Genomic DNA, 23646 nt, shown 5'->3' on the forward strand with positions numbered 1-23646 from the left:
GGGAACCCAGACCCGGTGGGGCCTTCGCTGTCTCTGCCCCGCCCCTCACACCATGAGCCCAGGGTGCAGCCTGGAGAAATGCATCCCAATGAACACAAGCAGGAAATTCCCCTTGGTCAGGACCAGGAAGGCACCGAGCAAGGAAAAGAGAAAGAGCTTGAAATTTGTCCAGTTTGTCATTTTTTTTTTTTAATTTCAGATTAATCCGTCCTCTTTGATTTGTAAGCCATCAATAGAATTTCCTTTTCCTCTCTCAGCGTCTTTCTTGATTTACCTTTAGGGACACCAGCTGGTCACTTGCGGAGCACCTGCTGTGTCCCAGGTGTCCGGTAGAAAGGAGTTCCCTCCCGGTGGCTGCCCGGCTGGCCCCCCACGGGTTCACCCGCCTGCCCAGCGAGGGACCACGGTGTGGTTCCCTCGTGTCTCTCGTCTCTCAGGAAGGCCTCCCCGGGACTCTGCTGGAGGCACCTGCCAGCGCGCGGCATGGTGCCCGGGCCTCGGCGTTCGTGCCCTTGGGAGCAAGGCGCCCGCCTCTGACCCTGCCCGACACCGACCGCGGCACTCGCTGTCCCCCACGTTCTCGGGGACAACACGACGCAGTGCCAACCAGCCTGCATCTCCCGCGCCAAAGGCAGATGCACCGCGGCGGGCGGTAACGTGCTCCCTAACACAGGCTCCATAAAATCGACGGGCCCCTCAGGAGGAAAACGGCTATACGCTGTCCCGACACGTCCTCTCCCGATGGATTACGTTTGCGTTACAGATGCAACTTCTGTTTTGATTGTATTTTATTCCAAAACAAAGGCAGCCCTCTTGTCCCAGAGGGGACACCCCTTCCCCTGCCCCGGAGCCTCCCGCGCTCCCTGCTCACGCTCGTTCAGGCAGGCACGTCCTCACGCACGCGTGCGCACACTCACGCGAGCACTCCCGTGTGAACACGCACACGGGCTCGTGTGCACGCACGTGCACTTTTTTAAATGCGGGCACGTGTGCAGGCAGGACAGCTGGAAGCCCTGGCTCTCAGGTGAGCACAAGCACGATCCTCAGAGTGGGATTTGTGCTGCTTCCCGACGAAGAGGCCCCCAGGAGGAAACCGCTGTACCTGCCTCCCTCGTGTCACTTTTAAAGGGTGGCAGGTCAGAGGCCAGCGCGGTGGCCTCCATCAGGAGCGAATCAAGCCAGGATGGGACAGAAGGACGCACATGAGGGTGGCTGGCATGCGGTGGGAAGGGCATCAGCGATTTCACATTTCAGAAGGACCACAGCGACACCTGCGCGTGCACTCATTTGCATAGAGGAAACGTCCCGTCCTTGAACCAACATAGAGGGAAGGGACCCAAGGCCACGGGCGTGGCTACTTCTCTGCCTCCTGCAGTTCCCTCTGTGTGGCTTGAAGGAGGCGCTGAAGCTTCCAGAACACGTCAGGGGCGGCTCCCGGGGCGCTGCCGGAGGTGCCCCGAGGGTTTGCGCATTCCTGGACCGCGTCCCGCAATTGTAGCTGAAGCGGAACGGAGACGGCAGAGGTCCTGAGACTGGAGGAGAACCAGTGGCGGAATATCTTGTCACAGACGACCTGAGGGGCAGGGGACAGAGTGGTTAGTGCAGGCTGTGAACCAACCACGGAGGCTCCGCAGGCCCAAACAGACCGTGGCTCCTCCCATACAACCCCACCTGCCGAGGGAGGCGCCTTCCCACACAGATGGTCTGATTCTAAAAGTGCCTTCCCTTCTGGAACTTGAACCACTGGGCACCGGGAACAAGGTCCCACTCCCAGCCTCAACGCAGACGGGGAAGGGTCCCTGTCATCGAGTACACTTCCGAAGACAAAGGGGAGCAGAAAGTCCTGGGCGGCCAGTGCTGCGTAAGGAGCATCCCCTCGGCTGTGTGGCCGCATCGCTGAGGTTGGGCTTTCTCGTGCATATTTGGTCACCATAACAAGCGACGACCCTCGGGTTGTCCCGAGGGTCCAGTGACATGTGGGGAGAAGTAGTCAGCAAACGTGATAGACTCACGGAGAAAAGGCTGTACTAGAAGGGACTTTGAATCATTTTACTTCGGAAGCAGAAATGAAAATCAAGCCACCATCCCGTAGGGTATGAAATTCACTGATGCTGGAGATCTCCTCCAACCTTCCACATACATATGCTCCTGTTTCTAGAGCTTTCACAGGCTCCTCCTGCTGGGAGGGCTCCACCGAGAGGGGCAGGATTAATGTGCTTTATCTTTCTATATCACACTGTTTGGGACTCATTGAGCAGAGGCCTCAGTGTTGTAGTTCTGCTTTTCACAGAAGACATGGAACTTTAACTTCTGAGGAACCTTTTTTTTTTAATTTTTTTTTTATTGTTTCTTTATTTTATTTATCTTGAGAGAGCATGCAGGGAAGGGGCAGAGAGAGAGGGAGAGAGAGAATCCCAAGTAGGCTCTGTGCTGTCAGCACAGAGCCCCACATGGGGCTCGAACCCATAAACCGTGAGATCATGACCTGAGTCTAAGTTGGACGCTTAACCAACTGAGCCACCCAGGTGCCCCAGGAATATTTTTAAAAGCAAATCACCTTATTTCTGTTTTAAATTGAGAATACGTGTGCAAAAATGTTAAATGTTCCCAAGGACAGACCGGTGTGCCTCCTGCTGATTGTCCAATGTTCTGTTCCCAGCTCCGCGAGGGGACCCCTTCCTTCTAGAGAGAGTATGCACTCACAAGCTGATACATGTTTTTCCTTTCTGTTCTACTTTGCACGAATGGCAATATATTACACACCCTCTTCCACACCTTCCACTCCCATCTAACAGAATACCAGGCAGAGCCTTCTAAGGATTTCCTGTTCACTTTAATGGCTGCACCTCAAATGTGTAGATAGATCATAAATTATTTAACTAGTTTCCTACTGATGGAAATGAGATTGTTTACTAATTTTTGCTATTAGAACAAAGTTGCAGTAAATATCTTGCCTGTATGTCATTTTCATTTTGCACCTATGACTGAATTTCTAGAAATGGAATTTCTGGGCCAAAAGATATGTGTGTTTTTTGTTTTGGTAGATATTGCCAAATTGACCCTGTGGAAAGTTGTGCTGAGATACACTCTCATGGCAATGTGTGATGAGAACGCTGGGCTCCCGCTCCCCAACACGTGTGCTGTCTTTCATTTTTGCCAACTGGTGGGTGAAAATGGTGTAATTTGCGTTGTTCCTAGCAGTCAGGGTGAGGATGTGACATTGTACTTCCTTTCCAGTGAATGGCCTAGTTGATAACCTTTGTTCACACTTCCATCACATTGTTGACCTTTTCCATATTAATTTGCAGACACTCTTTATACAGTGAGGACATTATCCCCTTGCTTTGGTTGGCTTCCTAGAGAGCAGACTGTGAGATGGAGATCTGCAGGCAGGGATTTACTGAGACGCGGTCCATGGACCTGAGGGAGGAGGAAAACTGTTCCTTACTGAGGCCGGGACTGGGCTTTGCATACGGCCCCTCTGCCACTGACCGATCCCTGGATGCTACCCCCGGCATGTGGAGGGGCCATGGCAAAGACTCTGCTGGGCAAGCGCATTCCCGGGGGATGCTCCCTGAGCCTTGGCAGCAGCCGGCGGACGAGGAACCCTCTGTCCTCTATGCTCCCGGTCTGTACGAGCAATTGCAAATATTTGCCTGTATTTTGGGGGATTTTGTTTTATTTCGTTTTTGCTATACGGATTTTTTAAAGATAGTTAAATTTCTCCTTCCTGTGGCCTTCTGAGCTCAGAAAGACCTTCTTTACTCTCAGATAATATTTTAAATTCTCCCAGTTTTACTCTGGCACACTTAGGATTGTATTTTTTATGAGTAAGTACATGAGCCTCTGGAATGGAGTTTGGTGAGGAGTGAAGTAGGAGTTAATGTGGTCCTTTGTTACGCCCCATCACCCAGCTAACCGACACCATTCGCTGCATAACCCAGCTTTCCTTCCGCCGGCCTGAGGGCGACCTTTGCCACTTATGAAACACCCGTGTGTCATTACGTCTATCTCTGAAATTTTAAAAAATTCTATTCTTTTGCTCTGTGCATCAGGGCAGGGATAATTTTTTGAGTAAAACTTCAAGTTAGAAAAGTAATACGTTAGGAGGAAATGGGGAGCTGAATAATGGGCTCTGCTGGCCGCCCTGTCCATCAGACCCCCAAGGGTCATTCGGCCAACAGCCCCATGGGACAGACAAGACAAATGACCACCCCAACTCCTGATGTCCCTGTCCCCACTGAGCACATCAAGCCCAGGTGGCGTGGAAGAGGGGACCTGGGCCATATGAATGGGGTGCCACGGCGACAGCCAGAGAGGACAATGTCCCCCAGCCCACGCGGTGGCGGCTGCTTACCTGCAGGTTGCTGTTGACTCTTTCTGCTCCACACTTGTGGGCTCGCAGATCACACTTTGAAAAACAGTCAAAGAAATTGCAGTCCTCATCCCCCGTGCAATTCTGCTCAAGAATTTCCCTCATTTTGGGTTCAAAAAAGGCCATGTCCACGTCGATGGCCACCACCTGTAACCAAGCAGCACATGGCCATCACAAAGACTCCCGGGGCCCAGCACATGGTTGTCACAAGGACTCTTGGGGCCCAGAGCATGGCTATTATAAGGACTCTTGGGGCCCAGCTCATGGCCATCACAAGGACTCTTGGGGCCCAGCACATGGTTGTCACAAGGACTCTTGGGGCCCAGAGCATGGCCATCAAAAGGACTCCTGGGGCTGTCATGAGGATGCCAGGGGCCCAGCACATGGCCATCACAAGTACTCTTGGGGCCCAGCTCATGGCCATGATGAGGACCCCCCGGGGGGGCCAATGCAGAGGGAGCCAGTGTGCCTCTGCTCTCTGAGGTGCAGGCTCCTACAGATTGCAGGATCGCAGAACGCTGCCTGCCAGAAAGAGGGGCCCCGGCCAGGCTGGGGGCCGCATGCTTCACTCACACAAGGGCCCGGCATAGACCACATCGCAAGGCTTTCCCTGCCAAAAGGACATTTGCCATCACTCGTGAAAGCCTAGGATCCGGAACTCTGACTACAAGTATCGCTTTTCAACTTGAAACATTTTTTCGGCTGTAAAAGTGGAATCTTTGCAATTTCTTACAAATAAATGAATTCCCCCTCCATTGCTTTATCACTTTGGTCTCTGACCTTCAAGGCTCAGAATTATGAAAGCCATGAATACAGATAATTTATCCTCATGAATAGAAGCTACAGAAGAAAACTGCCTTCAAGGGGCAGGTCCGTGGGGGTGCCGGTGAATGTGGAGGGCAGGACGTAGGTTGTCTATTTATGGCATATGTGTGACCTACGCCAACTGGTTTCCTCCTGACTGGCTGGATAGAAACGTGGCTGGGAAAGGCAGTGTGAAAGCTCCTGAATTAGGTTTGATGCCCGTGGACCCTAGTCCAACAGCATCAAATACAAAACGCCACTGTCAGCCCGAGAACAGGGTGGGGCTCCTGGAATTTCAGATTTATCTTCCTGGCTTCAAACCAAATAGGCTTCAAAACCAGAAAAAGAAATAACATCTACATGATGCGGATTTTCCTCCACAACCTGAATGTATTAAAAAAAAAAAAAAAAAAAGCTGATCTCAAACTTGATAAAACCTGGAGTCTGCCCAAATCATGCAGTTCATAGCTTCAAGGTGTTAACAAAGAGCTTTTGGAAGATTTGATGAGTTCGATGGAGTCTGCGACATTTCACAAGCCTTCACAGGTCACCCTCCAAATACCAGCCCTTCCTCCGGCCTTTGGTAGCATCTCAAAAGACGCATTGGTTGGGGTTCATGTCCTCCTCAACTTGGTGGTGTTGGGAGCTATGCTCCCTAGTTTGGGTTTTTGTTTTTCCCTCTGGAGTGATGCCAAGAGGCAGTAAACTTTCTTGGGGATGATTCAGTAAAACAGAAGAGGAAAAATACGCTCTTTCAAAATATATGGAGAATAATGAAAATAAAAAATACAGAACTCTTCCCTACTCAAGAGCTTTGCCTAATTACTAATTCAGGCACAGCAAGCAGAAATTATAATTTTACTCAATTTTTCCTGTCTCGTTATTTCACTGTGTACCCTAGTTAATACACGAAAATATATATTAGGCGGTGCTCACATACCCATCGTCTCGGTAATTTATTATAGGGACTACATGGTCTCTCTTCTTTCCATACTTTCCGACATTCTCCCCGGCTTCCCCTGGGCCCCTACCTGCGATTTCAGCTCTTTACAACTTCTCTCTCCCATCTCTGATTGCTCCCTTCTGACCTCCCAGGGAGAGCCAGATTTGGTTTTCAGTGCATAATGGAGAATGGATTATAGCTATTGTGAGCATAACTGTACACACCTACAATAAGAACAGCAACCAAGCCAACAGAGAAACCTGAGTAAGTTTTCTTAACCAGAATCGAGAGAATCATAACATTCTTCCCGCACGGAATTACTTCACTTGCGTCTCATCAAACTTTCTCCGGGCATCAGACTAGAAAGGGTTGGGGATTATTTCATTCTCCACTGAAAAGTGTGGCTCTGGGGCAGGAAACGTATCTGTTCAAAAGGAGCATTTGCGGGCAGTGGTTCGGGGGGCACAGAGCGATGGTGTTTCCCAGCTGTTCCTTGGCAACCACTGGATAAATTCTCAGGATCTATAAGTGGGGGACCCAGAGAAAGTGAGTGACTGTATGTGCTGGTCGCCACATCCCACCCCCAGGGGGTCAGACCCAGCAGGTCTTGGCGGGGGGAGGCAGAGTATTCGCATTTCTAACAAGTTCCCTGGTGATGCTGATACTGCTGGGTTTCATTAAAGTTGTAAAATCACAGGTAAAGTTAACTTCTTGAGACTCAGCATGTAAGGAGGTGAATAATGCCAGGGTTAGCCAAACGGGACCCTCTGTCCTTCTTTCCCCTTCTCCCCTGAGCAAGAACTCAGGCAGAGGTAAGGGCCTGTGCACCCCAGCACAGTCCACAGGGCACAGCCTGGGCTTGAAAGTGTCGCCGTTATCTCATCGAACAAATATCTCCCTCCTGTTGTGCACAAGATACTGGAAGGCACAACCCTGATGCAGTGCGCAAGCCAGCAACATGCCATGCTTCCCTTTCCCCCGGGGAAGACCCGTCAGCCCTGCCTCCTTCCTACGGCCTTTTCTGGGAACCTAGCCCAGACAGCCTCTCAGTTCCCTCGACTGTTACTGCCCCTGTTGAATTCCACTCACCGACACTCCATGACACTCACTGGATGAATAAACGGGTGTCAGATAACTGCCAAAGCCAGGGGTTGTGAGTGGACACCCCACACCTCCTTTCCCAGGGCCTTGGGGTGTCTGCGTTCCCAGGATTTCTCTGAGAAAGAGAACGGTGGTCCTACAAGTCTAGCACATAAACCTTCTGCTCACGAACTGGGGAAGCCTCGGCTGGGATTTCAACTCCAAAAATACCCTGGCGGAGTCCTGGGCTGTCCCTCCCCCTCACAACCACGTCTAGAGGTCTCATGGAGCCCAGGGTATTGCAGACGGACCCTCCAGGAACCTCCCAGAGCCTCCTGGAACCTCTCAGCTCCTTCCCTTCCACACTTTGAGCCACTCCCAGCTCATCAGTCCCTCTGGGGCAGTCAGGGACAGGGCATTAGGACAAAGCGTTTGGGCAAGTTCCCACAACGCTGTTCGCAGTGACAAAGGCTTGGTTGGGAAAGGGGTTTACACAGGTGGCAAATTTACTTTTGTAGGTTTCAGGCTGTCGTAGGAAGGCACTCTCATGTCACCTGCCACGGAAGCCCTTGGCCGGCAGTAAGAGTACCCTCTTTGCGTCCCTTTCTGTTTTTCACCAGGATGCAGAGCACCATTCCGCCATGAGCCGGCACGCTCAGCGGCCAGCTCTCTGGTGTGGCTCCAGCAAAGTCGCCCTGGCCGTTCGCTCACCAGCACTGGCAGCGGACAAGCTAACTGACCGCAGCTTGTGGAGGAGGGGGCCCGGGACACGGCCCCCTCCCCAGCGCCCATCCCACACCACACCTACTTCTTCGGAAGTGGTCCCAGCGCTTGCCCGGGCACGGGGCAAGGACGCATCAATCCGACACGCGGGTGTAGCCTAGTTGGGGGGACGCGGGAGGGGATTATCTTCTCGTGAAACACCGAGTCCCTCCTGCCATTGCTTCTCCAGCACCTTTAATTCCATGAATGCCTGCATTGCCCAGAGCGGGAAACGGACTTCACCTGCTGCTACAGAGCAGCACAGAGCCAGATGCTTCCCCCCGGCAGGATTTTCCCTCGTAGGAGCTGCCAAAACTCCACTTGTCCCTCTAGAAGCCCTGCCCATGGAAGGGAGACTAGCTAGGACCTCTCCAGGAAGAAAGGACCAGAAAACGTCTCCCGTTATCTCAGAGCATGGGCAGGCAGAAAGCAGCAGCCCCAACTGGCTGTTGTACCAAAGCTCCCAAAAGCCACCTTTCCTTGTCATCCTCGGTGGCTCCTGCTCTCCTGAAGACTGTTTTCTGACTCAACGAGAGCTCGCTTTCAAATTAGTCTACAATGTGGCGAAGCTGCTTTGGAGAAGCCAGAACAGCCATTAGGAAGGACGCACCTTCCCCTGCCGGGCCCTCCGCCCCCTACCAGGCGCCTTTCCTTCTAGTTCCCGTTCCTGGAGGACGGGGGTGCAAGGTGCACGCGTTGTTAAAATTCTCTCATTAACACCCCAAAAGGAGGTGGCGTGGCAGGTCCGGGTTGTCCAGGCTAGAAGGTTCCAGAAGCTTCCAGGGGTCCCCCGTGACTTCCGAAACCTCTCCTAGATTCTCGGTCCTCCACATGGCACACACACCCTCCCCGAGCCACTCACCGTGAAGTCACTCCTGATGGCAAAGTTTTCGGGCTTGATGTCGCAGAGGTGGAGGCGGTGGGAGAAGTCGTCGTCGAAATGGCTCACCATGTCCAGGAAGCTGAGCGCCATGTCGCTGATGGCCTTGGCCTGGCCCCGGCCGCCCCGGGGGGCGCCTGCGGCCCCGTCCAGGGGGAAGAGGGCCCTGTGGCGGGGGCTGCCCGCGGCCAGGTACTCCACCGCGTAGAAGTGGCCGCAGGAGCCCAGCACGGGCGGGGCGTGCCGGCTCAGGTCCTGCAGCAGGCTGAACAGGACGAACTCCTCCTGCTGGACCAGGGACCACAGGGTGGCCAGCTGGCCCAGCCAGCGACGGCCGCGCCTCCGGGGCCACAGCGGCCCCAGGCTGCCGTTGGGCAGCTCCAGGCCCAGGGCGTTCCTGACCTCACCGGCCACCACCAGCAGCAGCTCGGCCTCCGGGAAGTCCTGGCCGCCGTCCTCGGCCGCGTCGTCCGGCAGGCTGAGCGGCTGGAAGCTGGAGAAGGCCTCCTCCTTGGACTTGAGGATGACGGGCCGGCCGCGCCAGTCGGCCTGCAGCACCTTCTTGCCTCTCTCGTAGTACAGACAGCGCTGGTAGCTCAGTGTCCCCGCCACGCACAGGTCCTCGCAGAGGTCCCCCACCAGCACGCCGCCCCGGTACTCCTGGCACTGGAAGGAAGGGGACAGTCGGTCACGGGGCGGGCAGGGGGAGCAACGAGGCCCGGCCCTGCGCTCGGGGCGCTTCCAGTCAGCTGTTGAGAGAAACCTGTCAGGTGTGAGCCACGCGGGCTATTTGGGTCCCTGAGTTAAGGAAGCGAGGGACTTAAAGGAGCCGCTCGGATTTGTCACGTGATTCGAGCAGGCCCAGGCCTCGAGAGTCAGCACAGCGGAGGCGAGAAGCAGGCCTCCCCCATCCAGCCCTGCGATGCTGGGAAGAGCCTTTCGCCTGCTGGCTCTCGCTTCCCTGAACTGCGCCGGACTCTGGCCACACATCTGGGCTGCCCCGGGGAACTCTGACCTCCTCTGCCATCAGAGAATGGCAGAGTCAGAGCCCAGAAGGTGGGTCCCCAGTGAGCCTCACCTGGTACCCAGGGCCGGCCACAGGAAGGACCTCTCCTGCAGGCGTGTTCCCTCAGCCTGCTGTTTGTGACACCAAGGAGGGTGGCCTACAGGGCCAGCAGCTCTGGAAGGATTACAGGGGTGCGGAGGAGAACCCACCACAGGAAGCGGGAGTTAGAAGGGGCCTCGTGGACGATGGTGTCAGCACAACTGGAGAGGACAGGCACCGGGGACACAGGAGCTGCTTGGGATACATTCTAGAAGTGTCGGGTGTGTTTGGCTCCCGGCGGTGGTGAGGGAGGTCCAGGAGCCCTCAGATGGGCGTTTCTCCTAAACTCGAGCAGCTCTTAGGATGGGTTCCACACGAGAGGACCCGGCGACCCCACCACCACATTACAAACATCCCTCAGAAGACGGTCCCGTGGGCCCTGGCCGGTGGTCCCGCTGGGACGAGGTAGAAGGGGGAGGACAGAGCTGGTGCGGAACAGAGTAAAATGAAGGACCGTTTCTCGGCTCCCTTCTTTGTTTTATCTTTCAGGAAACCTACAGCCCTAGACACTTTATTAGGAGCCGAGCCTATGTTCTAACTCCACCTGCTCTCCCCCACCCCCTCCAGATGCATCCTCCCTCCACGTGGGCACACGCGGGCCTCACCTTCTGCTGCACCTTAAGCAAGGGGGCCACCCAGTCCTCATCAGGTGATGAGACAAGGGCAGGACCACCACGTCGTCGTCTTCACTCTGTCTCGTGCACGACCAGGTGCCCAGAGTGACAAGCTGGAGCTCAGCACGGTGCGGCTCAGCCACGCCCGGCTGTGCCACGGCATCCCTGGCGGCTGCCCCACCGCCCTGAGCCTCGTCTCCCCTCCCTGCAGCTCGCCGGTCTGCCTCCCTTGCTCGGTTTTCGGGCAGGCTGTGAGAAAAGTGTGTGGAAACCATTCATTCATTCAAGCGCAAGACATCACGAGATGCCCTTGAACGGTGGCCGGGTACCTAACTCCAGGCCCTTCAGAGGCTGTCGTCGTCCACGCTCTTGGCTTTGTATTGTAAGTGGCTCAAAGTCAATGTACTTCCCATGCCTGGATGTGTGAACAATTCCAAAATGCAAAAAACCCTGAAAAGACAACCTTTTCGTGACTCTCTGAGCCTCACGTGGAATCAAAACCCAACTGAATAGTGTGTGAGGCTGTTAGTCTGCAGGTCTTTGACTTGGTGAGAATTTGCATAGATTGTGCTGCAGAATTATTTTGTTTGATTACTGGTTCTGCTTCATATCCAAAATATAAGGTATATGCCCCATATTATCTTTTCAATGCCCCCAAAAGCGTGCATTTGAAAACATATGCCTGGCCCCAAAGTGTGAGAAAAAGGATTGGGGACCTTCATAAATACTCTAGTTTAATTGTTCAAAGCATGCATTACCAAAATGCTTATTAAAAAGAAATATTCCAGGGTGCCTGGGTGGCTCAAGTCGACTAAATGTCCAACTTTGGCTCAGGTCATGATCTCATGGTTTGTGAGTTCGAGCCACATGTTGGGCTCTATGCTGACAGCTCAGAGCCTGGAGCCTGCTTCGGATTCTGTGTCTTCCTCTCTCTGTGCCCCTCCCCTGCTTGCTCTCTCTCTCTCTCTCTCTCTTACTCTCAAAAATAAATAAAACATTTTTAAAAATTAAAAAAAAAAAAGAAACATTCTGAGATGCTTAGTGGCTCAGTTGGTTAAGCGTCTGACTTCGCCCCAGGTCATGATCTCGTGGCCCGTGAGTTTGAGCCCCGCATTGGGCTCTGCGCTGACAGCTCACAGCCTGGAACCTGCTTCAGATTCTGTATCTCCCTTTCTCTCTGCCCCTCCTCCACTCACACTCTGCCTCTCTCACTCTCTCAAAAATAAATCAACATTAAAAAAATTAAAAGAAAAAAAAGAAATATTCCCAGTTCTTAAAAGAAGTAAGTGGATTTTCGGGACCGTTTCAGGAAGTACCAGGACAAGAGCTTGGAAGACCCAGGCCACGCCATGTGACTTGACCCTGGGAGTCTCCTGGGAGCCCTTTCTGCCTTTGTGGCCTTTCCATCTCCGTGTATCATGCTGGGCGGTGGATGTGTCACACTTGCCAAATGCTAGGATTCAAGCAACGGAGTCCTGTGCCGGTCGTGAATCTGACCCCGGAGCCTGGGGATGCCCTCCTGTTGCTGGGGCAGCCTTTTTGTCTTTGGAAAACAGACACCTGTAATGAAGCTGCGTTAACAAACACCCGCACCACTGTTTCAAGCACACTCCATGCTGCAGTCACTTTTAACGTATTTAACGTGAACACAATGTTGGCAAAATGCCATCCTTCTAATTCCAAGGCTTGGGGTCAAGAACTGAGTGTTGAAAGCATCAGGACCCTCTGAGTCACTCACTGTCTGCTTAGAATTGCTTCCATATCACCCCTGGTAAGAAAGCTGACTCAGGCTCCCCTGGGACCTTTCAGGCTCCTCGTGGAGGAGAGGTGGGGATGAAAGGGTTAAGTGGTCTAGCCGACCAGGAGCAGAAAGGTTATGAAGGATGGAAATACCGTGGGGCATTCATCTGACTTGTAGTTTTTCTCCTACTCTCTCTGGAATTTACAGAGTTTCACATTTCTTCAGTAAACCTGATCAGAAAATAAAAACTTTTTTTGATTTCCTTATAAAGCCCTCAAATTCCTCTTTAAGTATGATTTCCAAAGTTATTTGATTAAATTCCAGAATGCTTTTAGAGTGTTGTCACATTTGTAACTTGATCAAAAGTGCTTTTGTATGAAGTACAGAACAGACAAAGAGCAGGTGACGGCACCTGTCTGGTGGGAGGAGGGGAGTCCTGGGCTGATAGAAGGGAGGAGATGGACAGAGTCCACTGGACGGTGAGTGGGGAGTGCGGAGGGCGTCAGCTACGATGGCCTGGGGCTTTACTTTCATCCAGAACTGCTCCTGGCCAGGAGAGACACCTGTGGGCCAAGAAGACCCCTCCAATCCTCTGAGGCTGTCAACGGCCACGGGCAAGGGCTTGCTGCTTCAGCCACCCCCAGCCAGCTCCAAATGAACCATGCCACTCTCTCTCCCAACTTAACCCAGCCGACCGTGAGCTGAGCCACTATCCACTACAGGTACCAGGCTCAGGAGTTCCCAGAACAGCGGTGGCTGCCTTCCAAACTCATAAATGACAGCAGAGTATGACCTGTGCAGGATAGGTGCACAGCCAGGCTTGGCTCCGGGCGGACTGGGTTTGTCTCCCAGCTCGGCGCCCCCAGCAGCTGTGGCTAGTTTCCAGGTCTGTAGCATGGGGTGCTAATACGGTGTCACAGGAGACCTGTGAAGGTCAGCCAAGGTCACAGGTGCAGAGGACCTGGTCATCTCAGTGATGACCCCCCTCTCCAGCCCTGGTCATTAGACGGCCGGAGGTGGGGGAGGCTTCTTCTTGGAGAGAGGCTCCTGAGTTCAGTGTTGAAAGCCAAACGGCAGGTGCGCCTAGCAGACGAGGAGACAGAGGGCAGCTCCTTTTCCGGGAACAGCCTGTGCAAAGAGCCGGAGTTGCAAAGTGGCCTGGTATGTTCAGAGAACCAGATCCGGGTCAGCAGCGTGGGAGGCAAAGTTAGTGCCAGCAGCTGTGTGTCATCGAGGGGGCTGGCCTATGAAAAAATGCCGGGTCTCTGCCAGACAAAACTGCTTCTGGCCCCCAAGTGCCAGATCAACCTTCCCAGGGAGACAGCCCCCCTGCCCCTGGGGGTCCTCACCTCTGTCCTCTGCCCCCAGCTCTCCATCCACCACACTCGCCTGCGATATCCTCTCCTCCACCGGCTCCCCACCACACAGTGTCGTCTACAAAACTACCCTGCACAGATGAAATCGAGTTCAACTCAAATGAAAGTCTCTACGGCGTTGCCCCTACAAATCCGGACGGCGATTCCAAACAGGAGTCGCAAGACATTTTGAACAACGGAATAATCATCGAATTGGGGGTAGAGCCCATCCGTTTTGGAGGGGAACATTACTATGGGCTGTTTTCTGAAGCTTAACACGTTGGGGCGTCAGTGTGCCTCCTGCGCGGCTGGCAGCTTGCGGGGAGGCAGTGTCGGCCATCGCAAAGGCCGGGAAGTGGAACGGGGTGCCCCGAATCCCAGGGGGGCCTGCCAGCTGCCGTAGGTGAGGCCTCAGATCTGTGCCCTAACTTCTGGTGCCCCCGTCACCCAGCTCGTCCTAGGAGAGAATTTGCTTTACAACAGGGTACACACAGCGTGGTTAGTCAGAGCCACTCTTTGTCAGCACCCTGTCTGAGGATGTACGTTTGCCACTTCCGTTCCCACTCCCTTATACACAGTGTGAAATTCATCCACTGTGGCTGTGCTGGTTCCAGTGATGGACTGGTCTGCAGCATCTTTTTGCATGTCTGAGCCTCCTAAACACAGAGAAAGAACTAATCTCCTATTTGAAAAACAACGAATTTAGCGGGGCGCCTGGGGGGCTCAGTCGGTTGAGCTTCCAACTCTTGGCTTACGCTCAGGTCGTGAAATCAGGGTTCAGGGGTTTGAACACCATGTCGGGCTCTTGGCTGACAGTGTGGAGCCTGCTTGGGATTCTCCCTCTCCTCTCTGTCTCTCTCTCTGCCCCTCCCCTGCTCTCTCTCTCTCTTTCTCTCAAAAATAAAGCAGCACTTAAAAAAATAAACAAAAAATAAAAAACAGTGAACTTAAGTACAAACTACAAGTTTACAAGCTAATTAAAAATTGTCATCATGTTAGAGACAATAGTGAAATTACTTTATGTGCCGCATGTCTTACTGAAGTAGCTATTTTTGAGCTCAAAAAAGCAGTTTATTCACTTCAACTCAATTTTTAAAATCACTTTTCTCTGCATATGAAGGGGTGTTGCCAGCGTGGAGACAGGTACAACCCTGTGCCCAAATGAGTGCACGTATAAAATCCACAGGTATCATATTGAAAAAAAAATTAATAAACTCTCCTTGTAGTTGACTGGCATTTTGTGATTATCTGAGCTCACAGTGGGTTGGCATTTCTAGCCTACATGCGTGCATACAAACACACACTGCCAGAATTCTCAGGTCTGGTAGGAAGCGTCTCAGAGGCTGTCGGTTAGGATCTCTCCAGCGTGTATCATGGTTCTCAGGCAAAAACAAAACCTGTCCACTCTAGTCTGGGAAACTGCTGACGGGGTCCCGGGGGTCATGCCTGAGGGCTGGGTTTTCTTTTGTGTATCTGTTCTTGTTTTCGAGGAGCATTAAGTCTCTATGTGGTTAGCAACATATCCCACTATAGAATTCCTCACCTAGCAGTTATCTGTGCATTGCAAAATCTCAGAACACTGAGCCAGTTCACCATCCAGCCCTTCTTGGCCCCTGGAAATGCCTTGGAAGATACATATCACAAACATGGCCAAAGCACTCAGAAAAATAGAGTCCTTCCCTCCTGTAAAATCTTTCCGGATGCTGTAGTCCCACTGGGGTCATGGGGTTTCTACCACAGCAAAGAAAGGTAAGCCTGCCCTATGAAGAAGCAATCTGTACTGGAGGCAACTAAATTCATCACTGGGGAAGCCACCTCTTGTGCTGGAGTTTCCACTACCAAAGTGCACAGGGTTACACACGGGCTCTATGACGCAGTGCGCCATCAGGATACTCTACCTCTGTGGGGCGCCGTTTCCCATCTCTGAAATGAGGACAGTAAAAGCCCATACCCCCCAGGGGTTGTGGAGGGGGACAGAATGAAATAATACAGGGAAAACTACTTTGCACAGGGCCTTCCCGGAGTCAGCCCAGCGGGCACCTGCAACATCTCTCTGCGGCCGTGTGAAGCGCTCTGCAAGCAGAATGGGGGAGCCGGGGTTGTAAATAATCAGACACAGCATAAGGCTCGCCAGCCTGGGGTGGCCCCTGTCACAGCTCGCCGGAAAAGAAGGGCTCTAGAAACCTCACGGAGAAGTGGAAGGGGGCTTACGGATGTCTTGATTACGAGGTGTGCTGGAAAGCCACGGCGCAGAGGAGCGCAGCAGTCTGACTCAAAAAATGCAAAGCTAGGAGACGGAGGGCTCGACTCCTTGGAGAAATGCCAGCTGGCTCTTCCAGCCCTCCCCTCGTCCAGGGCCATGGAGCGCACTGGGCTCCCTCGGCAGGCAGGGGTACCTCTCGGGGGTGCCAGCAGGCCCGACTCCCAGCCACTGGCGCTCTGCACCTTTGTCTACAGACTCCCCCGCAGGCCGGCAATGGCACCTGTCATGCCGGAGGCCTGGGACACCAGCAGGCACTCACCATCTCTGCCAGGGCGGGAGGGGGCTCCCTGTGGCTCCCCCTGAGCTTGGTATTCGGAGCGAAAGCTAATGAGGGCCTGGAGAGCAGTCAGAAAAATAACAGCCCGTTTTCTTATGAAGGACAAAAGCCAGGCAGGATGCATTGAAAGTGCCTGGGAGCCGGGAGACAGAGGGCCGATTCAGCTGGAGTCCTGGGAGGCCACAGTGGCGGCCTCTGCCCGGCAGCCAGGGCCCAGCGGAGTCTGCGGTGTGGACCCGCCGTGCTGTTCCAACCCTGCTCTAGTTCAGAGTGTCCTGGGGAGCTGGGAACCAGCGTGCCGAGGGGGGCTGACATGAGCACATCCAGAATGGAGAAGGTAGAAGGCGAGGAGGCAGGGGGAGAGGCAGAGAAGGCCAAGCCCCGAACGCGTGTAAGAAATAATGGCCTTGAGTAGGGCGGCCAGGTGACGCGCCCCAAAAACTCAGTTCATTGAGACAGGGTCAGACGAACTTCAGGGAGACAGACAGAGGCGGCGTTTCGATTCGTTCCTTTGGCCACAGGCGGGATTGAGAGGCTTCGGGAGCAGAATCCATCATTCCAGCTTCGTGTTGACTCAAAGTGAGCCCAGATGGCTGCCAATGGAGATACAGCGGTAGAGCCTCTAACCAGAATTGGTTTTCATTTATGGGCTGGAATGCTGGGAAAGTTATGATTAGCTCAATTACATTAGGCCATATAATTTCCATTAGTCCTTTTCCCACTTAACCAAAGACAACTACATGACAATAGCATTTTTATTTTAATGTAAAAGATTACTGTATTATTTTTGTAAACAGCTATTCCATCCTGGCTACACTATTTTTGCTCATTAAAAGTAGTCAGGCACCCTAAAAACAGCGGCGGGGCGGGGGGGGGGGGCGGGAAGCCTTTATAAGTGAAAAGAGTTTTTATATAGGTCACTGAGAAACTCAATGAGTTGTTACCAAGTTACAGAAAACTTGATAGAACTTCAGTGTCAGGGTCCATACATGCCTGGTAATGGATGGATGACTGATAGACAGGATGCAGAGAATCCGTGGTGAGGGTCTTACTTGCATTTTTATGAGTTCATGATGACACATGTCAGACTCCATCAGGGATATGATTTCTGTTCATTTGTATGTTTCACTCACTTCTTTAATGTTTCCAATCTCACTTAAGAATTTTTTAAACCTTTAGGCTCTGAAGTTTTGAAAACCTACACTCTCAAAACAGCCACTCATATGTCAGCAATCGGTCTGTAAACTTCCCATGCGTTTTTTTCTTTTTTTTCTTCCCCTTCGGGATTTCTTAGAAAATAATTTTTCACAGCAAATGCTTCTATGGTCACTGTTTTAGGAAGCGGACAACCGCTTAAAAAACCAACGGAACAGTAGTTGCCAGTGTCTTGGCCTTTTTGGCTTTCCTTGCGGGGATTCCTACCTTTCCTCAAGTCGCCCAATGCGCATAATCTTCCCGACCAAACCGAGACTGAGCAGCACCCAACGTTCGGACTCAGCGAAAAGAGCATCTGGGACCCAGTGCGCCGGGCAGCCTGCAAGCCGACGCTGTGTCTCTGACCGCCCGGCCCGCCTAGGACCCCTCAGGCCCACCCCTCTTAGAGGAGACTGCGGTCTCGACCCCCGGGACCCCGTCTGCCGGGGTCCCCTGGCCTGAGCGCGCTCCGCCGGGGGTCCCACAAGCCGCGCAGGGGAGAGCCGCGGCTTTGGGGCGCAGGGAGACAGGGGCCCTACGAGCCGCCTGCACTGCGCTCGGAAGGGACCCCCAGGTTGGAATCCCAGAACAGCCGCTGCGCGAGGCAAGCAGACCCGAGAGGCAGAGGCGTGGTCCCCGCCGCCGAGCCCCGCAGCCGAGCCCCGCCGCCGGCCCGCGCCCTCGCCAGCGCCCCGAGCCCGGCCGCACCACAGCGGACGCGGGCGGCGAGGCGCGGCCGGAGACTCAGAGCCGACCTGCAAACTTTCCGAGCGCGGGCTCGGGGGCGGCAGGGCAGCAGCTGGGCAGGAAGACTCTCGGGACAAAGGACCAATTTTGGCGACAAGGGAGAGACACCTCCGCGCGCCCGCAGAGGACTCCGGAGCGGAGAGACCGGGTTGTCCGCATGCATCGGGCACTCCCTCCACCCCCCCCTCCCCCGCCACACACACACGCCGTGGGTGCCGCGGCCGCGCCCGGCTCCCGGGGCCCCCCGGACGGTGTCCCGCCCCGTGCCCCCGGGGAGCGCGGCGCGGGCTCGGTGCGGCGGCGGGACCTACCAGCGCGGCCAGGATGCGCCGGCTCTTCTCGTCGGTGCAGCGCTCGGAGAGGGCGCCCGGGCGCGCGCGGAGCAGCAGCGCGGCCGCCAGCACCCAGCCCGCGGTCCACGCAGCGCAGGCCAGCAGCGCGCCCCTCCCGCACCGCCCGCGCCGCCCGCGCCGCCCCGGCCCGCTCCGCGCCATGACCCGCCGTCCGCGCCCCGCGCTCTCCCCGCGGCTCCGCCGCTCGGCCCGGCTCGGCGTGGGAGGGGGCGCGGCGGAGAGGCAGCGCGAGGGGAGGGGGAGGCCCGGCGGCCCGGCCCGGCCCGGGGGTGGCGGCGGGGGGTGGAGTGTCCGCCGGCCCCCGCCTGCGCGCCACCCGCGCGCCGGGCGAAGGGGGCGTCCGCTCGCCGCTCCCGGGGTCTGCGCGCTGCGCGCCCTGCTCCGCCCGCCACACCCTGCCACCTTGTCCACTTTTTTTTTTTTTTTGCACCTTTTCCCCAAGAAGACCAGTTCCCCTGTGAAACAGAACCCGCGTGGATTCAAACTCACCACCGCCCCCCACCCCCCCCCACACCGGGTCAGGCTCCTAGTTCCTCCGTTAACACACCTTCAATTCAGACAAGATCTCCCCTCTTCTTCTCGGGGTGGCTGCCCGGTGCCCCGCACCTTATCTTTCTACAGACACCCCCCCCCCCCCCGCCATGGTCCCTGGTTGCTCTTGGCTGCAGCTCTGTCCCCCCACCCCAACCCCGCATTTACCACTCGGCTACATTCCTCTCTCCCCTGAATCTGCCCCAACTTGGGTTTCCTACGTTGCCTCCCGGGGTGAGCCCCCGTCGGGGGTCTGGGACCTTCGGGACGTCTTGGCGACCCCCGCCCGCGCGCCTTTCCCAAGGAGCCAACTGTATCCCACCGCTGTGGCCCAGGATGCCGAAACACGCCCGAGTGTGCTTTCCAGGGATAAAGAGAGCCACACTCTTTAAACGCTTACCCCTTGGCTAGGAGACAGTGTTCCCTAAATGCGTCTAAATCCGTGTTTATGTATGTTTGTAACATCATCTGGGGAGCACGCTTCCACATTCAAACCCCAGTCGTTATATCAAATAGGGGGCGCCCTGGCCAACAGAGCTGCCTCGGGTTCTTGCCAGCCCTCTCCACCCCTCCCTGCGCCGCCGCTCCTCCTTCCCTAAAAGCCTTGCTCCCCCAAGAAGAAAGGCCCAGGTGGGTGTCCCAGGAGGTGACCTGTCACAGCGGATGGCCTCTGAAGGCTGCCGGCCGCAGAAATGCCCGGCTCTTGCATTCAACTTTAAAAAGTTTGTTCCCCGGTGTCCTGGGCCAGCCCAGCACAGATCACTCTCCTGCCTGCTCTGTGCCTCAATGTCCATTCCTGAGTGTAGGAAAAACAGGAACTACTCCAGCCCTGGTAAAGCCCGCTCTGATTATCCCTGGGGAACTGGCTTCTTAACCTTGCCTATTCTGCCACTCACCCATTTAACCTTCATGGCTCCGCGGTAGGAGTCTCTAGAAATTGTGAAACATCAAATTAACAAATACCACCAAAGGAGCACTTTAGGTACAGGGTAAATATTCCTTAATGCAGCAGACGCTGGGATCTGGGAATCCATTGCTCTCCAGCAGTGCTGGGGTTCCTTCTGTATGGCCAGTACCCCCATTTCTGTCCTACTCCCCAGGGCACACCCAAACAGAAGCAATGGTGCGAATGTTCTGCTAAACTGGCCGTATCAGAATTTGGTTGTCTCATTTCGAAATAGTTGTGGAGCCCAGAAGACATCCCAGAATATTGCTTCAAAATCCTGACTTGATGGTGTAAAGCTGATTCCTTTTCCCAAGAATTTGGGAGCCGGGGCTGGAATAGGAAGAAGAAATGAGGTAAAGACACGTGAACACTTACCCTTTACAACGTATGAATAAAAACCACAGACAGGAAGCAGAACTTGCAAATAGGATCTGCAAGGCAGCTTCTACTTCTCTGTAAGTTTTTAAAAATGTCAGTCACACTTCTTTTGGCATTTTATAAAGAAAAAAAAAACACAGGAACAAAATTATAACCCCACAATAAAGAGATCCTTCACGTATTCAGCATTGTTTTAACACAAAAATTACAGTACTCTCTAGACCAAAATAAAATCCTCAGAATGCAGGACCTATGCGGGCTGCTATCCTGCTGGGCAGTTTGCACACTGCACAAAGCCAAGGGAGAGGTGGATGGGACTGAAGTCCACCAGAGCTCAGCTCACCAAACCCTTTCCCTAGGGGGCCCCATGGAGGGGGCTTTTTTGAATCACCTGTCCAAAGAGGGCTTTTTTGGGTAGTCACATGAAGGTCACTTACAGGCCAGCTGTGCCCTTGAGACTGAAGGTATTCCCCCTAGAGCTGCAAACAAACAAACAAACAAACAAACAAACAAACAAACAAACAGGTAATGGCAGTAACAACAGAATGTGAAGCTTTGGCTTTATGAACAAAGAAAAACAAGTTGGGTCTCATCTCCCGGGAGCCCTGACTGCTACACATTGGTGCTCTGCAATCGTGCTTCGTGATTCAGGATGACCGACAGCCTTCGGGGGCGGGGGAGGGGGTGGCCGGGGGGTCTGCAGGTCAGGAGTAGGGCAACAGGCAGAGCTGGGGAGTGGCTTGGCCCAGTGCCTGCTTCCCATCAGGTTGATTTGAATAGGCTTTGACTGCTTAGGAAAATGGTGTGAAACCCAAGAACTCCTTCCCCCTGCTCCCTTAGCCAAACTATGAAAACGAGTCCTCATATTAGAAACGGCCAGGCACAGAGACTCCCCCAATACGCTGCAGTCATGCAGAGATCCACAAGGCAGTTTTCCTCTGTCTTGAAGGAGATGGATATTTTGCTCTGCATACCACCCAGGCGAAAGTCCGCAAGCAGATGGAAGGCCCCCGTGTTCCCGAGTCCAGGACCCGTGTCCTGTGCCCAGACCTCCAGGACCCTCCACAACAGAGTGGAGGAAACACACTATGTGATCAGGGTTTTCTTGCTTTATCAAGCACTTAGACTGGCCTGTATTTATTCATTTATTTCTTCCATCAGACTAGAAGCTACTTGAGGCTAAGCACTGTCTTATTTTATTTTGTAATCCCAGCACCTGATTATTGTTATTATTATTGCACCTGCAATCTGGTACCTGATGTAAAGAGGTATCTGCTGAAGAAATGAGTGGAATAGGCAATTCTAGCATTTCCCCTGAAAGGGTAGAAAACGTTGAGCACCCTGTGGAATTTTTCTTGAGAAAGTGCTTTTCACACATAAATATTTCTTTCTGATTTCCTGAGGCTAAATTGAGCAATCCAGACACATCACAGGGTTAGGAATATGTTTGAACATATCCTTTGGGTTCTGAACTCCTCTATTGACAGTTGAACTTGTCACTGAGAAGAGCATGCACGTTTTGCTTTTAGGTCATTGCTAGAAAAAAAGGTAAAATTCTGTAGTGTTCTGACTCTGATTATACTAGATAAATAGGTTTATGAGGGCATGATTCTGCTTCTTTCCACATACATTGAGCTTATGAAAATATCTTTCTTCCTAAAAGGGCTTCGGTAACAACAGCTATGCCTGTTTTTGTATAGTTCTTGATACATTCACAGGCATTAGCTCGTGTGATTCTCTGAGCGACCCGGCAGGGTGGACTGAGTGAATGCCACTATTTAAGATCTCACAGAAGAGGGCATGACCTGTTTTATAGGATCCGTTAGTGGCAGTGGCTGTGCTAGAGGCCCACACACCTGCTTCTGGGTGTGACCTTCTAATTCCTGTTTCGATGCTGGCATAGCACACTCCAGAAGTGAGAGTGCAAAAGGGTCTATACCTGTCACGATCATTTGTTGAAGTATCTGCTACAGGCCAAGAACATTTCGAACGTTTGTTGTCTTCACCAGTCATTTGCAGAAGTTATCGTCGGAACAGGATTTTAACTCATGCTTTCCTCCGATCTGTCTCTGTTTCCCATCCCAGCAGTGGCGGCCATATTGGCCTGACAGTGAAATACACAGAAGAGGAGGCCACCTTTCAGAAGGGGCTGTGTTTCTGGTCACTTGTTATGGGGTTATGGGGTGAGGGAGGGTAGGCCTGAAGAAACTAAGAGATAGTCCAACTTCCCACCCCGCTCAAAAAACATCTCTCCTCAAACACATTCCACACGTCAGAAAGTAAACTATACCATCGTTTGGATTTTACTATGTCCAAGTACTTACCTTGCTTTTGTCTGAAGTGAGATCAGCCCCTCTTCTTTTTTTTTTTAAGTTTATTTATTTATTTTGAGAGAGTGAGGGGGGAGGGGCAGAGAAAGAGAGAGAGAGAGAGAGAGAGAGAGAGAGAGAGAGAATCCCAAGCAGGCTCCACACTGTCAGTGCAGAGCCAGATGTGGGGCGCGAACTCACAAACCGTGAGATGATGACCTGAGCCGCAATCAAGAGTCTGATGCTTTACCGACTGAGCCACCCGGGTATCCTGAGATCAGCCATACTTCTAAAATACGAGTTTTGTTTGGAGAGGAAGGAGATGCGATTCTGGGTCTGGGCCAGCCTGGGTGGGAGACCGGGGGTAGGTCTCTCTGGGAATCCTTTACAACCAGAGGCCAGAGTTCTGGGATGTGAACAGACGGAGGTTAGGGCGGTAAAAGAAAGTATGGCTTCTTTTGCAGTCTTGCCAAGAGTCCTCGGATCGTCTAGTTTATAAACTCAATAACCGTTTTACCCTGACTTAGGAGAGTTAAGCGTCCTTGAAGGATCTGGGCAAAGCTGAAGCATCAGGATGTCCCTTACAATACACTTTAGAACAATAAGTTGGGAAGGATCATGGGGATTGGTTAGTAAACCTCCATCATGCATACATGGAAAAGGTATCATGTCAGCAGAAACTGGGACGGGGAGTCTATGTTGACACAAGAGGTATCACAGGAGAAGGTGTCATTTTTCCCCTCCCTTGTCATCACACACCCCACGTTTCCTTGGGGAATCATGCCTTCTCCCACTCAGTCTCTGGAGTTGGTCTCCACCAATGGGGATGGGCTTGAGACAAAGCCTGCTAAGGAAAGCAGCACCTTCCCCAACAAGAGGGGTGAAGTCCCAAGGGGCCACTGAGAGCCAAGGGGACCCTGTTATTGTTGGATCGGTGCGGAAGAGAGAGCTTCTTTCCCCTGAGGTGGCCAGGGTCTGCAGATGCAGGC

At 53.4% G+C, this 23646-nt stretch overlaps 1 protein-coding gene across 1 annotated transcript; it reads right to left on the minus strand.

Annotated features, from left to right (window-relative positions):
• Positions 1–770: 770 nt before the first annotated feature.
• Positions 771–18822, minus strand: DIPK1C (divergent protein kinase domain 1C). The gene is made up of 4 exons (XM_019423573.2): positions 18452–18822; positions 8827–9510; positions 4358–4522; positions 771–1573 (listed from the first exon to the last, which is right to left on the minus strand). The coding sequence occupies exons 1-4, from the start codon at positions 18632–18634 to the stop codon at positions 1355–1357; spliced, it is 1251 nt and encodes a 416-aa protein (XP_019279118.2). The 5' UTR covers positions 18635–18822; the 3' UTR covers positions 771–1354.
• Positions 18823–23646: the final 4824 nt, after the last annotated feature.

The sequence above is a fragment of the Panthera pardus genome, unplaced genomic scaffold (genome assembly GCF_024362965.1).
Source record: "Panthera pardus isolate Hobbes unplaced genomic scaffold, ASM2436296v1 HiC_scaffold_15, whole genome shotgun sequence".
In the NCBI taxonomy this organism is placed as follows: Eukaryota; Metazoa; Chordata; class Mammalia; order Carnivora; family Felidae; genus Panthera; species Panthera pardus.